Source organism: Diceros bicornis, chromosome 38 (genome assembly GCF_020826845.1).
Source record: "Diceros bicornis minor isolate mBicDic1 chromosome 38, mDicBic1.mat.cur, whole genome shotgun sequence".
NCBI classification, from domain to species: Eukaryota; Metazoa; Chordata; class Mammalia; order Perissodactyla; family Rhinocerotidae; genus Diceros; species Diceros bicornis.
Window position 1 is genome coordinate 2,018,783 of NC_080777.1, and position 15,810 is coordinate 2,034,592.

Genomic DNA, 15,810 nt, shown 5'->3' on the forward strand with positions numbered 1-15,810 from the left:
TCTAGTATTTTCAGTTACATATCATGTTTATGCTACAGGAAATATGTAAGCATCCAAATTAACTGGTTTTTCATTTGCTCATGCTTAAAAAATTATTTGAATACTTTAAATGATAAAGAGATCAAAATTTTAAAATAATCTCGGTTAAAAAAAAATCCCAATAAAATTAAGGTGCCTAACATAGAAAATCTGAATCATTCTATGGTGTCTTAGTTTTATCCCAGTGGCTCTTATCTGCAATATCTACCTCGCCCAACCTCTGTTTTCCCCTGAATTGGTAGAAAGAAACCCAAGTCTCCTATGACTTATATACTGTGTGATCATAAATTTGACAGTCAGATTTGTTGTTAATGGAGATGGAAATGGTCTCAGTAAGCTCTGTGAGTCTTATGCATAGCTATGCTTCCCTCTGGTGAAAGCTATAATAAATACAGACAAATATCTAGGATACATGAATTTTCCTCTCTTCATCTGGAAAGCAGTAAAGTCCAATTTCTTGTAAACTCTTCTCGAAAGTTTCTATACTTCTAGGCACAAAGTATAGGGGTAAAATTCAACGGTCTCAGATTAACAGGTAAGCAAATAGGATGACTAAAACATGATTCTCCTAGGGAGTTTAGTCCTAAGTCTAATTCTGGTTGAGAATGTTTGGAAAAGAACATTTTAAAAGAAATGAAAAAGCATCATTTTTCTATAATTTAAGCCCTTGGAGCGTGATATGAAATATTATGATTTAGAGACCTTTATGCTTCAGAATGCAATTGCTCTTGTGAAAAAGATTTTATATGAACCTAATAAAAACGTTCATAACTTTTGCTGATGTAATGAATACTACTGGTATGAAAGAAAAAATTAATATTGAATATAAACCAATATATCCAATCAGAAGGTTTTTAACTGGAAAGCTCAGGAGTCAACATTATTAACTCCAGGAGCAGTGGGAGGGACTGCTGAAGATTTGAAGATCGGGCTAACATGAGAGCAAAAAGAATCAATTCAAAGAACTCAGTCAATTCAGGAACGAGGAACAGTAAATGATCCTGACAGGATAAGAGGCCTCATGCCGAGACAGGATGACAGAAAGCAAAAAGGACAAAGCAAGAACCTGTGAATCACTGAAACAAAAACATTGCTGAAGCCTGGGTCTGTAGACGGCCTTCTCTCTATTAGGACTAACCACCACCAGTGGATGATGATGAGTATGAAAGCAGTAATGAAACAATGAATAACAATATTACATTAAAAACTGGTTATCGGCATCCCTTGGTGTGTGACCAATGACTCCATATTATAAAACAGCATTTATTTTTATTTGTTTTGATTTTAATATATACATCCAGTTGCAATGAAGAAAATATTACGACTTAATAACACTTGAAATTAAAAAAGTGATTTAATCTTTCTAAAGATCTCTCTCTTACAAGGGACCTCACATACTAGAAGATTTGGTTCTACTAAACAAATATTTATAAACTATTTCCATTAAAGCTTTTTCTTTTAATTCTAGGGCTCCCTCTCCTAGTTTCTAGAATCCCAGCTGATTCAGTATCCCTGACTATACTCATCTAACCATTCGGTAAAGGCATAACTGAATTCTCAAAGGCTAGGTCAGTAAATGGTCAATTACTATTAACTGATAGATCTTCATAGGTGATCAACTTAGTTTGGGGCCTGCAGCTGCCATTTCCCCCAGGAGTTTCCAGAGTGCTGGCTTCTCTCTTTCCTTGAGCGCAGCCCCTTTCTTGATGGAAATGGCTGTAGGTCTTGGGGAGTTGAGGAATTACACTTTCCCCCCACCTAGCAGACTCAATCCACAAGAGACCCTTTCTCTTCTGGGAAATTTCTTTATTTGTGGTCGTTCTATGCTGGCCACATTAACACATTTTTCAAAACATAATTTATTGGACTTGATATTCTCAGTCCTAGTTTTAATAAACCAAAGAGTATGCATTACCATCTTAACGGGGTCAAAACATTTTCCAAAACAAATTTATATATCTAGTTAACTCAATTTTTAAAATAGGAAAACTATTTTAGGACATATAAAAGTCCTTCCCAACTGCTAGATTTAGGTTCCTAGAAATCCTTATGATAGAAGAATTCATGATTAAAGAATTAAAGATCTTATGAGAAATATAGAGTTCCTCCTATGAATGTAAAACCTTATGAAAATGTTTTTATTTTTATGAAAAAAAGCCCACAAAATAAAAATGATTATCAATACATTTTAAGCATTTAACTTATGAATAATGCAAATTGTTGATTTTTAATTTATAAACTCTTGTTTACTAGAAACCTATCAGTCAGCCTATCCCTACCTCCCATTTTCAAGATATTTATAATTTGCTTTTGTTTTGTGGTAATATACATACAAAGAAGCATTATTTTCTATGACTGTGCCTGCAATTAAATACTCAATGCTTTTCTGATTTTCTTTTTACTTTAGGTTTCTAATTCTTGCCTTTCTGATTCTGCTGTAGTCCAAAAATAAGGCTAATTTGGATCCTTAAAAAGAAAAAAAAAAGTTTTGGGGACATTTATTCAACCTACTGGGTTGGTATTTTTAAAAAAATCTTTCTTTAGAGGGTTATCTCATTTTAGATATGCTCAAGGTAACTTCACGTCAAAGCCAACAATTTCCCTTCAAATAGAAGCAGGCCGGTCTAAGGCCTGGTTACCCTTTCATTTTGTAGCTTTCCCCGCCATCACTGCAAGAGCCTCTACTCCTCCATCCTCATTTATTCCCAGGTTTATTTTTTTTTCTCTTTTAAAATTATCCCCAGTTGTAATGACTTGCTATTTTCAAAGAAAAACAAAAACATTTACTGAGCTTTTACTGTGTGCCAGATACTTTGCTAAATGGCTTACAAGGATTAATTTATTTGTACAAGGATCAATTTACTTAAGTCTCGCACTAAATTTTAAGTGGTTCTTATCACTCACTTGAAGAAACAGGCTTTGAGACATTAAGTAACTTGCCCAAGATCACAGACCTAGGAAGTGGCAGAGTGGGCATTTGATCCAAGGTAGTTCCACAGCTGAATCTATGCCTGGCATTATAATTTTCTTACATTACAGATTTATTTTCTTATAAAATCCTCAAGTGTTTCCACTGCCAATGTAAATATGTAATACAAAAAAATTCCCTCTGTTTCCTTAGCATGCAATATGCAAAATGGAACGCTAGATGGCAACAAATGTCAAGGAACTGTAAGAACAAAGTAACCCTTTCACAGCTCAGTAACAAAGTGGTTGGTTCTAAAATTAAAATATGTATGCCATCTCACTTTTTACTCTCAGAAAGCAAAATTCCTAACGTATTTTAGCATACTTTAGAGATAAAAACTACAAACTGCACTGCATTTTGTCAACTGCTTAGAACACAATCCTTGCATTATTACTACTTCAGTAAAAAATTCTACAGATTCACAATACACAATAGCCTCTCTAGTTCTTAACCGTTAAATTTTACAAGCACCAATTACAAATATTCATATTAGTATTTAAAGCTAATAATTGACTTTAATTCAACAAACATTTATTGTGCAGTTAGTAGACACGGCCATCTGAAGAATACACTGATAAATATCACAGACCCCGACTTGCAAGGTCTTTTGGTACAGAGAGCTATGTAAACAGCTACCAATATTATACACAACATCAGTGGGAATATAGAGGAGGAAGAGATTAACTCAAACAAGACGCAGCTGGGGAAAACTTCTGGGAAGACTGCTACCTGAGTTGTTGAGCCTCATCGGCTGAATAGATATTTCACAGATTAACACAGTACAGAAAACATAGCATCAACAGATTCACAGACATGGTCAATTGTAGGTCACATTCTGGAAACAGCACAGGTTTTATATGAAAGAGTGTAGTAAAAGATAAGGCTAGAAAAGTTAGAGTGGGGCCATACTGCGAAAGATCTGGAAGGTCGTGCTAAGGAATTTACCTTTTATTCTACTGCAAGGGGAAAGCTACCTGAACAGGGAGATTTACAATTCAGGAAGACTTTGGCTGCAGTGTGAAAGATCTACTGGAATTGGAAGGGATCTGAGGGAGACCGATTAGAAGGCTATTGCAACAGTCTGCACAGGTTGCTTAAGAGTATGTGAAGACTTGACGTAGGGCAGGAGTAGAGGAATGGAAGGGCAGGCATAGCTCCCTAAGGGGCTCTGAAGAGAGAGGGAGAGTTGGCAACTGATTGGATGTAGCAAGTGAAGGATGGGAAGGAGCCAAGATATTTTAAAGGATGCAAGCCAGGGTCGTTGGTAAGATGAAGATGCCACTATCTGAAAAAGATAATACAGAATATGGGAGAAGCAAAAGGAGTGGTGGACAGGAAGGTGGAGAGAATTAACAATTTGGTTGTGTAGAGTTTCAGATGCTGGTGGAACATCATCCATATAAAGAGGTCTAGTAGCAGCAAGAAATGTAGGCCGGAGGCTCAGGAGCGCTGTCAGAGATAAAGGCACAATGTGGGAGTGTTCAAATGAAGGTCATGGTCTGGCCAATGGTCAGGGCAACAGGAGTGGAAGGCTAGGAACTGACTCGGAGGAAAGTCTGCATTTAAGGCTTGTGGAAAACAGCTTAAAAGAGACTTTAGAGGAGTAGAGAAGAGTAATACAAAGAGGACCCATAGGAGTAAAATATCTGATAAATCAAAAGAAACGGATGACATGTTACGATAAGACAGTTCATGGCTTCTGAAACCACAGAGTTGGAGTCGATTGAGGACTGAGATGAGGTCAGTGGGTTTAGTAATCAGGAAGTGACTGGTGACCTTTACACAAGCGTTCAGCAGCACGAAATCAGACCATGGTTCGTTGAAAGCCTGGCTGCAATGTGTTCAGGGGTGAACGGAGCGCGACAAGGGTAGAAGACTGTTCTAAAAGATCTGCCAGTGAAACGACGGTGCGATGGCAGTAGATTAACTGGAAGCTGATCAAACGAAGGCTGCTTTTCGTTTGTCTGATCAAGAATAACAGCTGCACAGAGGACGAGGGAGAAAGACAGGATGAGGGAGACGGAGGAACAGAAGATACAAGAAAAGTGTGATGACAAACGGCTCAGGGTCTCTGAAACCCTAGAAGCAGGAGATATCAAGAACTTAGAGAAAGAGACTCATCTTGGGAAGTAAGGGGGCCAGATGAGCAAGAAAAAGGTGAGTAGAAGACACATTTGAGAGATGAGAAGGTGCTGAAGAGGCTCTTGTCAGTTGGTCGCGATCTCAATAAAGCGGGTCATCTACTGCGTACGAGGGGCTAAGAGTGGAGCTGGGGAAGGGAGAAGTGGAGTTCTGTCCATACACAAGGGAGTTAACTGCAAAGAAAACAATTGCTCAACAGCACCTATAACCGCTGAAGGTGACCAGGGTTACCTCCTGTGGTATTCACTCTGGGGCTTTCTTAAATAGTTTTCTTCAGCAATGCTTGATAGCTGAAAATAGCAATAGAAAAAAATGTGTGATTGGGCTTAACTTTCACTGGGCACCGGCAAAGTGGGTAAACTGGAAAGATAAGAATACAGGAAGTCTAGAGTGTTAGTGAGAATAGATTGCAATTCCTTTAGTCGGTGGATATTTACTGAATCCCTATTATATGCCAAGCACTATGCAAGATGCTAGGGATTTAATAGTGAACAAGATGGATACGTTCCTTCCTGTCAGAGATTTTAAAGTTTAATGAAGGATACAGACAAATAAATGATAATAATGCATTTTGATAAATGATGTAATAAAGAGTGGTTCTCAACTGGGGGCAATCCCCCTCCCAGAGGACATTGGGCAATGTCAGGAGACAGTTTTTGGTCATCAGAACTTGGGGGAGAGGGGTATGCTACTGGCACTAGGGGGTAGAGGCCAGAGACGCTGCTAAACATCCTACAATATGCAGGACAACCTACAAAACAAAGATTATGCAGCCCAAGTTGTCAATACCGCCAAGATTGAGAAACCCTGTTATAACAGCACATAAGAGTTACTCAAATCTAGGATGGAAGATCAGAGATTTTCTAGAGATAGTGGCATGTAAGCTAAGATCTGAAGGATGGAGAAACTATCCAGGCAGGGGAGTGGAGAAGACTCTGCATGGCATGTACAAACACCCAGAGGCTGGAAAAAGCATGGCATAATCAGGGGGATTAACGGCCATCACCACCACCACCACTTATTTTAAAATGCAGTCCTCATTAATAATCTTAGGAGTCAGATATTATTTCCATGTTACAGATGAGAAAAAACGGAGGCACAGAGAATTAAATAACTTGCCCTAGGTCACACGGCTAGTGAATGGTGGGGCTGGAAGTTGAATCTAGGTCTGACTAACTCTAATAAGACCAAGCCCAACCTCTAAAGTCTACTGCCTTTCCAAGCTGACCGTGGCCGAGGCTGTTGGAGGAGAGTCATAAGTGACAGCGAAGGGTTAAAAGGAAGCATGTTATCACAGACCTCGTAAATATGTGAAAGAGTCTGGACATTGTCCTGAAGACAGCAGGAAATGGCTGAAGGATTTTAATTCAGAGAATCACACTATCAAATCTGCTCTAAAGAAAGATCACTTCCTGGCTGCAGTGTAGGGAACGCAGTGAAGGAAGAGAATGTTGTCGTTCATAAATCCAGACATTACAGCAGCCTGAATGAGAAAGGTGACAGTGAGGAAAGAAGTCAGGAAAACTCCAGAAACTAAGATCTGTACTCAGTGATCGGTTGGAAGTAAGGCATGAAGGAGACGATGACGCCCAGGTCTCCGGTCAGCGCATGTTAGTGGACAAAGGTGCCATTCAGTGAGCAGAGGACACAGCAGTTTTGGGAGAGGGAACACAATGAGTTCAATTTGGGATTGTAAAATTCATATTTAAATGGAAAGAGAAGACCACCAGCTGGTTGGAGACAACAGATAAAATGAGATAACAAGAGGAGGGTGAAGAACTAGGGGCAGGAATGAGGACACAGAGTGGATGTAACTGGGATAGGGAGGAAAGCAAAGTTCTGGTCAGAGAGAGCAGTGTCAGAGTCCGAGATCTCATGGACACTTCAGTTCACGAGGGACTACAGCAGAGTAGGGAAAAAACATTAGAATTAAGGAAGCCAAAGTGTGTGGGGACTAAGGTAATGCAAGGTATTGCATATATTAACGAGGCAGATGTTGAAACCTTTAAGGATGATGAAAGGAGATAAGGTGGAGGGTGCTATAGACTGAATGTTTGTGTCCCCCCAAAATTCATATGTTGAAACCTAACCCTCAATGTGATGGAATTTGGAGGTGGGGCCTTTGGGAGGTGATTAGGTCATGAAGGTGGAGCCCTCATGAATGGGATTAATGCCCACATAAAAGAGGCCCCACCAGCCCCGTGGCTTGGTGGTTAAGTGCGCGCGCTCCGCTGCTGGCGGCCCGGGTTCAGATCGGGCGTGCACCGAGGAACCGCTTCTCCAGCCATGCTGAGGCCGTGTCCCACTTACAGCAACTAGAGGGATGTGCAGCTATGACATACAACTATCTGCTGGGGCTTTGGGGGAAAAAATAAATAAATATAAATGAAATGTGGAAATTCCATTAAACTTATTTAAAAAAAAAAAAAAGGGGCCCCAGAGAGACCCCTCGCCCCTTCCGCCATGTGAGGGGACAGAGAGAAGGCAGACCTAAAAGCGGGGTGTCACCAGACACCGAATCTCTCGGCGCCTTCTCTTGGACTTCCCAGCCTCCAGAGCTGTGAGAAATAAATGTTTGTTGTTTAAGTCCCCGTCTGTGGTATTTTTGTCATGGCAGCCCAAATGGACAAAGATGAGAGAGAAAAGCGTAAGATGCTAAAGCTCTTTCAAAGTGTCAGAGATTCCACAACTATTTTATAAACCTAGGTAATAAAATGCACGATTTTCTTTTTAAAAAAGTATCAAAGAGTGTCTTCTGGATTGAGAGTTTATGATGATTAAGGTTAGGAAGAAGAGAGACAACACTGTTCTCAAAGAGGAGCGGTAACTGAGAGTAGGCGCCGAAACAAAGGCCTGGAAAAGGCAGTAAGAGTGAGGTGAGTGCTGCTCCTCTGTCACAGCCAGAGGAGATGACATGAGGGACAAGGGCCTTCGCTGGAGGCTGAGGGTCACAAGATCATCAAGGGGCAGTGAGAGTTCAGTACAAATGAAGAGACAGGAGTGTTTCAGGAAACAATAAAGTATGTTAGGGCGTTTGGTCAGAATTAAACATAAGTTTTGGAAGGCACAGGGGCATGAGTAATGAAAACAGGGAGGGTCAAATGGTCTGGGAAGAGTTAGGGATGAACTGGATAGAGATGAATGGATAAGCTATGACTGAGAAGAGGCTTAATACAGAGTTGAATAGCCCAGTATTTCAATAAAACACTGCTGCTACTATATGGCTTAGACCAATCCTATCCAACAGAACTTTCTGTGATGATGGAACCTATATCTGCATTGTCCAATACAGTAATCAATAGCTACATTTGGCTATTAAGGACTTGAAGTGTGTCTAGTGTGTAAAGGGAAGATATATACCAACGGATTGTGTGGCCCCCAAATATAGCAATCAATCAATATAGCAACGAATCAACAGTAACCTCCTATGATTCACAGTGCCTAGAACACTGCCTGATACTAAGTGTTAACTTTACTGTCATTATCATTAAATATAGTTGATTTGGCATACGCTGGATCCACACTCATAGCTCAAGATGCTACTAAATACATATATTATCATCTGTGGCATATTTGGATGTTCTCAAAATTTCCCACGTACAGAGAAAAAACATTTATCTTTAGTCACACAGGAACATATAAAAACGGGTGAGTATGGGTGTTAAGATTGTCACAGCACTAAAAATTATCAGCAAATAAAAAGATTAAGCATACGTCTCGCAAAGTACTTTACCACATTGTACTATATTTTCTGAATAGTGATATAACAGGAGTATTTGCAGAGGAATAAGAATTCTCCAAGTAGTAAACTTGTTTAATTTAGAAAAGTCAACATTAACAGATTGGTATTCACTTTGTGTGTCTGGATAATAGTTACGGAAGAATAACCAAGAAAAACTCAGAAAAAAAAAAAGAGCAATTACGGCATGCCTTTATTTTAATCCTATTACACTTGCCTTGGTTTTCTGAAAATTGGCTTCCTCGGTCATCTGTACAGCTTGCTTCACCTGCTCGTAGGCACTGGCTTCCCTCTGCTGCACATCTGTCAAGCTGCTCCTCACGGAAACTAGTGCGGACATTAAGTCATCTCTCTCTCTGTCGGCACAAAAAGAGCATTCAAAATGAGAAATGATCAAACGATTGTGTATTCGTCAAGTCAGGAAGGAAAAAGCATGAATAGGTATTGGAAGAAGAGCCAGGGCTGCTGGCTCAGCACACACTACAGCAGAGCCCAGAGAAAGACCCCCTGTCCTCACTGGGTGAGGGGCGACACTCATGGCAGGCCTGCATCTGCTGGGACAGTCACCTCTTGTGCAAGGCCTGGCACAGCAAGGGCTGCAGATTGAAGCCCAGAAAAGAGGAAATTAGTTTAAAAATAAAAAGTGGTGGTGGGGGGCTGCTGAAAAGGAAAAAAAAGGCAACAAGTTAGGGAAGGTGGGCATTGTATCTCAAAGTAGAAGTAAACATGTTAAAAACGGACCACTAAGGTTTTGTTTACATTGCTGACTCTCCTCTCCCTTTCCTGAACAAATGGATGTCCTTGCCTCTGTTTCTGCCTCCACAATCCTCTTTATTGCTCTTCTCTTTCAACTAAATTCTTTCACCTACTTCTGAACACATTTCTTCTTTCAATGGGTAGGCCTGTCGAATCCCTCAAATGGCCTGCTTGTGCCTATAATGCTCATAATGTAACAAAACCTTATCCCACTGGGTTTGATTGTTGCCTAGCCCCACCTCCTCCTCAGCAATTCTCAGAAGTACCCTGAGCTAAGCTATTTCTTGGGGACAGAAGTGAACCAAATGCCAAAATGCTTTGGCATGGAAAAAACCAAGGATCCAATCTCATGGGTTAAATAAACCCCATATAAAAGATGCCAGGATATCTGGAATTTATCCACTGGATAAAAACGACCAGTAGACCAAAGAGAAGCTGAGGTGGGAAACTTTCTACACACACAAAGCCAAAAAATGTAAGTTGGACTGTTATGGATGCTATTCTACGCTCTGTTAAAGAGCTCAAGTTTTAAACTGTGCTTTCAAATTCAGCTGAAGTAACTGCTTGCAGTTTCCTTCTCATTGCCAACTTCCAAGCTAGCAGAAAAGAGCCAACTGTGATTTTCTTTCAATTTAGCAAACTTTAAGGAGCCATAATTTAAAAGATCATAAACTCTGAGCTTGAATTGCTTTCAGAATTAACCAATGACTCCATTAAAAAAAAATCCCTTAAAGATAAAATAATTTAAGCTATTCGTGGTATTTGGAAAGCAGCCATATTTTAAGGAATACGTAATACTGAACAAAGTTACAATTATTAGCAGTTTCATAAAAGCTCTTGTTGTTTACAAAAAAGAATAAATTGCTTCAAATATCATAAAATTCATGGTGCATGGTGATCTTCATTTTAGAATTTCCTGATTCGTTGGTTTTAAATTGAGAAAAATAATTTATTTTTTTGTCCTAAAGGAAATGAAAAAAAGGTGTTTATTTTTATCAAATATAATCAAACACAATGATTATGTGAAAAAGTAGAAGAATCAAAGCAAGATTAAATTATCCTACTTAAGTAGTAAATTAAATGCAAGCAAAATTGAATTTATATTTATTTGAATTTCAAAATAAGCTCTAATGTAAAAGGGGACTAGCTTCACTGAGAATATGCAATCCAACTAGAACCTATAATTCTAGAAGAAAATATAAATTTACTCTTTAAGGATAGCAAGGTCAACATGGGCATCCTATAGTCACCTTTCTTAAAGGTCTAAAACCTACTGAAAAACCAAAATTACTATTCAACAATAATCTTATCTGTTCCTGATACCATGCCATCATCAAAGCCAAAGTTCCAAAAAAAAAGAATTAACAAAAAAGCTCAGTGTTTCTAACTATGTTAACACACAGGTCACAACAGGATCAAAATGTTACAGATCTGCTTCTTACACTTAACACATTTAATCTCTCTTCAGTACATCCTCTTGCAAGAGTAGTTTGCCACACAGTAGATCCTCAATGAAACAAAGGACAAAAGAACAAATGAATGGATAATGACTCTGCTACAGGAAGGCATCAAAAGAGGTGAAGTAAAACTTCCTCCCGGTTCTAATATTTTATGATCTAAATTTAAAAAGTCACTAGACTATTTAGAATTGGAAATTGAAGAGTTCAGTTGCTGTCGTTCAAAAATTTTTCAGAATACCAACTCACCAAATTCAGACTACTGAACCACCAAAAATCATCAACAATAAACCCCCAAACACTGATGTCTTGTTAAGATCATCATTCAACAGTGAGACCATAAAACCATTATACTAAAAATCTGTGCAGCCACTGGACTGACAAACTCCAGTTTTCCCTAAGCATACGCTACACTTCCCTAAGTGGCCCTCAGACCATCTGGGAGGCTCAGGAGAGACGCCTAAATTGCATATACACTTACAGCTGCAGGTAGCCATTTTGGCAATTTAGGATTCTCTACTCGGTCGCTACATTTTTGGTTTTGTGTTGTTTCAACTCAGCCAGCCCATATACCAAAGAGCAAGCACTCAGAAAAAGAGCTCGGGCGTGTTAGCCTTTCCTCAGCACCAGGCCCTACTTCCTCTCCCACCCCTAGGTGCCTCTGGCTCACCCGTTTGATTTAGCTTCCGCTTTTCAGCCCCACACTTGTCCTCTGGGTCTAACAGTGCTGATGCATTATCCGCCCCTCAGAAACAGTGAACTCCAGCCACCCAGGGTGACCACCCAGGGGACTGCAACCCTGTTCCAGAGCTCCCAGTCCACTGGGCCAGCCCAGAGCCAGGCCTGAGTGCACCTCTCACAATGGGAGGCTGGGCAAATATGCATGACATATCAATGTCAGAGGGAGAGGGCCACTACCGAAATTACCATTTCCACGGCCAAAGTTCCCTGAGTGCTCAAAAACACTATGTGGATGTTCTGATGAATGTGATCAAGACGTTTTTCGAAGCCAAGCAAGGAATACAGCATTAACCCTGCAACATTCCATGATCCAGAGGCAAGAGCAGCTGAGGCAGAAGATGAGGTAAGGAGCCTGGCTATCAGTTCTACAAGCATGTAATACTGAAGGAACTTAGTGCAACAATCAGAGCAAACAGGACTGAGAAAATCTCCAAAAAATCTTGACCAAATGTTTAAAATAAAGAAAAGAAAGAATTGGTCTGATACATACGCAAGAGCTTAATCTTGAAATATGGAGTGCCTAAGAAATGCCTTTAGTCCCTCAGGCATTTCACAGTTATTACCGATCATAAGCATTGTTAAGCATCACTCGTAAGTATTATCACTGTTTTTAAAAAGAATGTCTAGAAGGCTGATTACAACATTTCCTTGCTCCTCATTTCTGGGAAGTTCCTGCCACAGTCTTTCAAAGCCAACTATACAGAATATTACCATATTGCCAATGACCCACCCTAAATCACAAGCTGGGCTGAAGTCCCAGGATAGCACAGTTGTAATCATTTCCCCTTTCTGAAAAGTACACTGAAACTTCTCCAAGGCACTATGAGCTGCAGAAAGGAACTTAAGATAAAGCAGTTCCATCCTGATTACCCTTCTAAGGTTTTATTTTTATTTTTTTTGGTGAGGAAGATCAGCCCTGAGCTAACATCCTTGCTAATCCTCCTCTTTTCTGCTAAGGAAGACTGGCTCTGATCTAACATCTATTGCCAATCCTCCTCCTCCACTCCCCGCAAAGCCCCAGTAGATAGTTGTACGTCATAGTTGCACATCCTTCTAGTTGCTGTATGTGGGACGCGGCCTCAGCATGGCCAGAGAAGCGGTGCGTTGGTGCACGCCCGGGATCCGAACCCGGAATTAACTCCAGTAGCGGAGTGCGCGCACTTAACCGCTAAGCCACCGGGCCGGCCCCCTAAGGTATTTTTTCTTTAAGCAAGAAAGAGAGGTTACTGTCTCTCTTACCTACCTCATGGCATAATGAGGCCTGAGTGAAAGGCAGAAGTTCAGAAACACTATGAGGACTTCAAATCAACCTTTAAAATATATCCAATGTCATAGACAGTTAAGTATACTCTCCAAAAAGCACCTAAGGTCCTAATAAAACACCACAAACCATGGGTGGTCTGGTCTCCAAGTCACACCTGGTCCTCTCCTCTTCCAGTGCCCACGTCATTCTTGTGTCATATATTCAATACAATACACGCTAAAAGATCAACAAAGGAGCTTAAAGCTGGTGTCACAATGCCACATTTCGAACAGAGGCCAGGAAACACTTTTGATTTCTCATATTTGGGATTCAAAAATTCCACGTTAAATTCATACAGGAAATACTAAGATACAGATCATTGAGGGTTCAGACTTCTAATTATGCATAAAACCAGAAATCCAAACCTAAAAAGTCTTGGCCACTCTTCAAAGTCAGCATATCACTCAATATCCAGCATTCTGCATTAACAAGTTGCAAGAAGCAAACACCAGCTTAGGCCAAGGGAATCATATAGACAAAAATTTCCATTGACAATAAAAGCAGAAATCTTCCACTGTATTCTGTTATCAAAATAGAACACAAGCCAACGACATGCTGACAAAGGAGAAAATTGAACCCAGAAGGTTGACGTTTATTTTCAGAGGCTAAGAGCTGAAACTTAGGATAGAGACAAAGGAATACATCACAGAGCAATAATCTAATTTCTGAATAACTGGTAGACTTGGACTCAATGTAAACATTGTAGCTTCTTTTTAAAATGTTTTTCTCATGATCTACAAGAACATGAAAGGCAATATAATAGGGAAAAAAATCCTGCTTCTTATTTGTTGGTTGGTTTTGCTAGACTACTTAAACGCGGCTCTCTTTATCTGTGTGACTTTGAATAGGCTTTTTCCCTTTTTAAATTAACTTTCATTACATTCTCCTTGTAAAATTAACTAACAATACAGTTAAAGACCTATTTGACACACACTTTCAATTTCAATGCCTTCTTCCACCTCTCTAGTGGTAATCACTGTTAAATACTGGGTGTTTATCCTTTCAAATCTTTTTCTATGCATATGTATGAACGTAGAGAAAATACATTGCATGGTTTATATGGACTTTTAAAAAAACACAAATGGTTTCATGCCGGGTGTATCTTTCTCATCCTGTTTTATTTTTTTTTTTTGGTTCAACAACCAAAAAAAATTTTGGAGCTTAGTCCCAGAGTAGTACACATAAATCTACTTCATTCTTTTTTTTTGTACTGTGCATAAAATTTCAGTTTATCTAATCCATACTTTAGTTCTTCTTCTTTGAAGGATATTTAGGTTGTTCACACTCCTACACTCTATTTCTATACTCACAACACTTCTGACACCAAATGTATGGGTTTTCCACACCAAGCAGTTCTCTAATTCTCAGTAGATACTAACTCAATTTTACACTATCTACCCAGAATTAGCACAGACCCCACAGGTTAAGGCTCAGTCCCACAAGACTGTCCCTTGCTTCAGATGCCAATTGCAAGTCCCAGGTTGTCACCTGTACCTCTGAACAACTGGCCATAAATCAGGGGTTCCCACAACTCCTTCCTCAGGATTGATAATTTGCTAGAACAGCTCACAGAACTCATGAAAATGAGTTCTCACTATTCCTCAGTTAATTATAAAGGATACAATGCAGGAACAGCTAACTGGAAGAGATGAACAGGGCAAGGTAGGTGAGAAAGGGCGTGGAGCTTCCATGTCCTCTCTTGGGTGGGCCACCCTCCCAGCACCTCAATGTTCACCAACCAGAAGCTCTCCAGACCCCACTGTCTAGGGTTTTTATGGAGGTTCCATAGGCATGGCTGATGAAATCATCGGGCATTGGTGATGGAATTCAATCTCCAACATTCTCCCCTCCCCAGAGGTTGGGGAGTGGGAGCTGAAAGTTCCAATCCTCTAATCACATGAATGGTTCCCCTGGCAACCAGCCCCCCATCCTTAGCGGGCTTCCAAAAGTCATCTCATGAACATAAACTCAGGTGTGGTTGAAAGGGGCTTGTTAAGAATAACAAAACACGTTCCTTTCACCTTTATGCTCTGGAGCTATTTCAGGAGCAGGGGACATAACTCAAACAATACAACAAAAGACGCTCTTACTGCTCTTATCACTTAGGAAATGACAGAAGTCTTAGGAGCTCTGTGCCAGGAACCGGAGACGGGTACCAAAATACTATTTCTTGTTATATCACAGTATCACAACACCATTACAAATAATGTTGCAAAAAGCATTCCCTATAAATGCTCCATTATGCACATACATATGTTTTCTAGGGTAGATTTTCAAATGTGTAATACATAATTTAAACATTAATGGATAGTGCTAAATTACCCTCCAAAGTAGTGCCAATTTATACTTCTACCAGCAGGGTGTGAAAATACTTGATTATTCACGGCCTCACCAATTCTTGTGATTATCAATCTTTAATTTTCACCAATTTGATGAGTGGGTTTTTTTAAAAATTGTATTTCCTTGAATAACAACAGAATGAATACCTCCTCATGTACTAACACCTTTCTCTCTTTTTTTTTGCTGAGGAAGATTCACCCTGAGCTAACATCTGTTGCCCATCTTCCTCTTTTTACTGAGGAAGATTTGCCCTGAGCTAACATCCCTGCCAGTCTTCCTCTATTTTGTACGTGGATCGCTGCCACAGCATGGCCAGAAGTGGTGG

The 15,810-nt window shown here is 39.9% G+C and overlaps 1 protein-coding gene across 1 annotated transcript in view; it reads right to left on the reverse strand.

Annotated features, from left to right (window-relative positions):
• SDCCAG8 (SHH signaling and ciliogenesis regulator SDCCAG8) overlaps nucleotides 1-15,810 on the reverse strand; it is a 226,350-nt gene that overhangs the window by 168,316 nt on the left and 42,224 nt on the right. Inside the window, exon 9 of the mRNA XM_058533531.1 lies at nucleotides 9,106-9,244. Coding sequence (XP_058389514.1) covers nucleotides 9,106-9,244 — 139 coding nt within the window. The remainder of the gene's footprint in view (nucleotides 1-9,105; nucleotides 9,245-15,810) is intronic.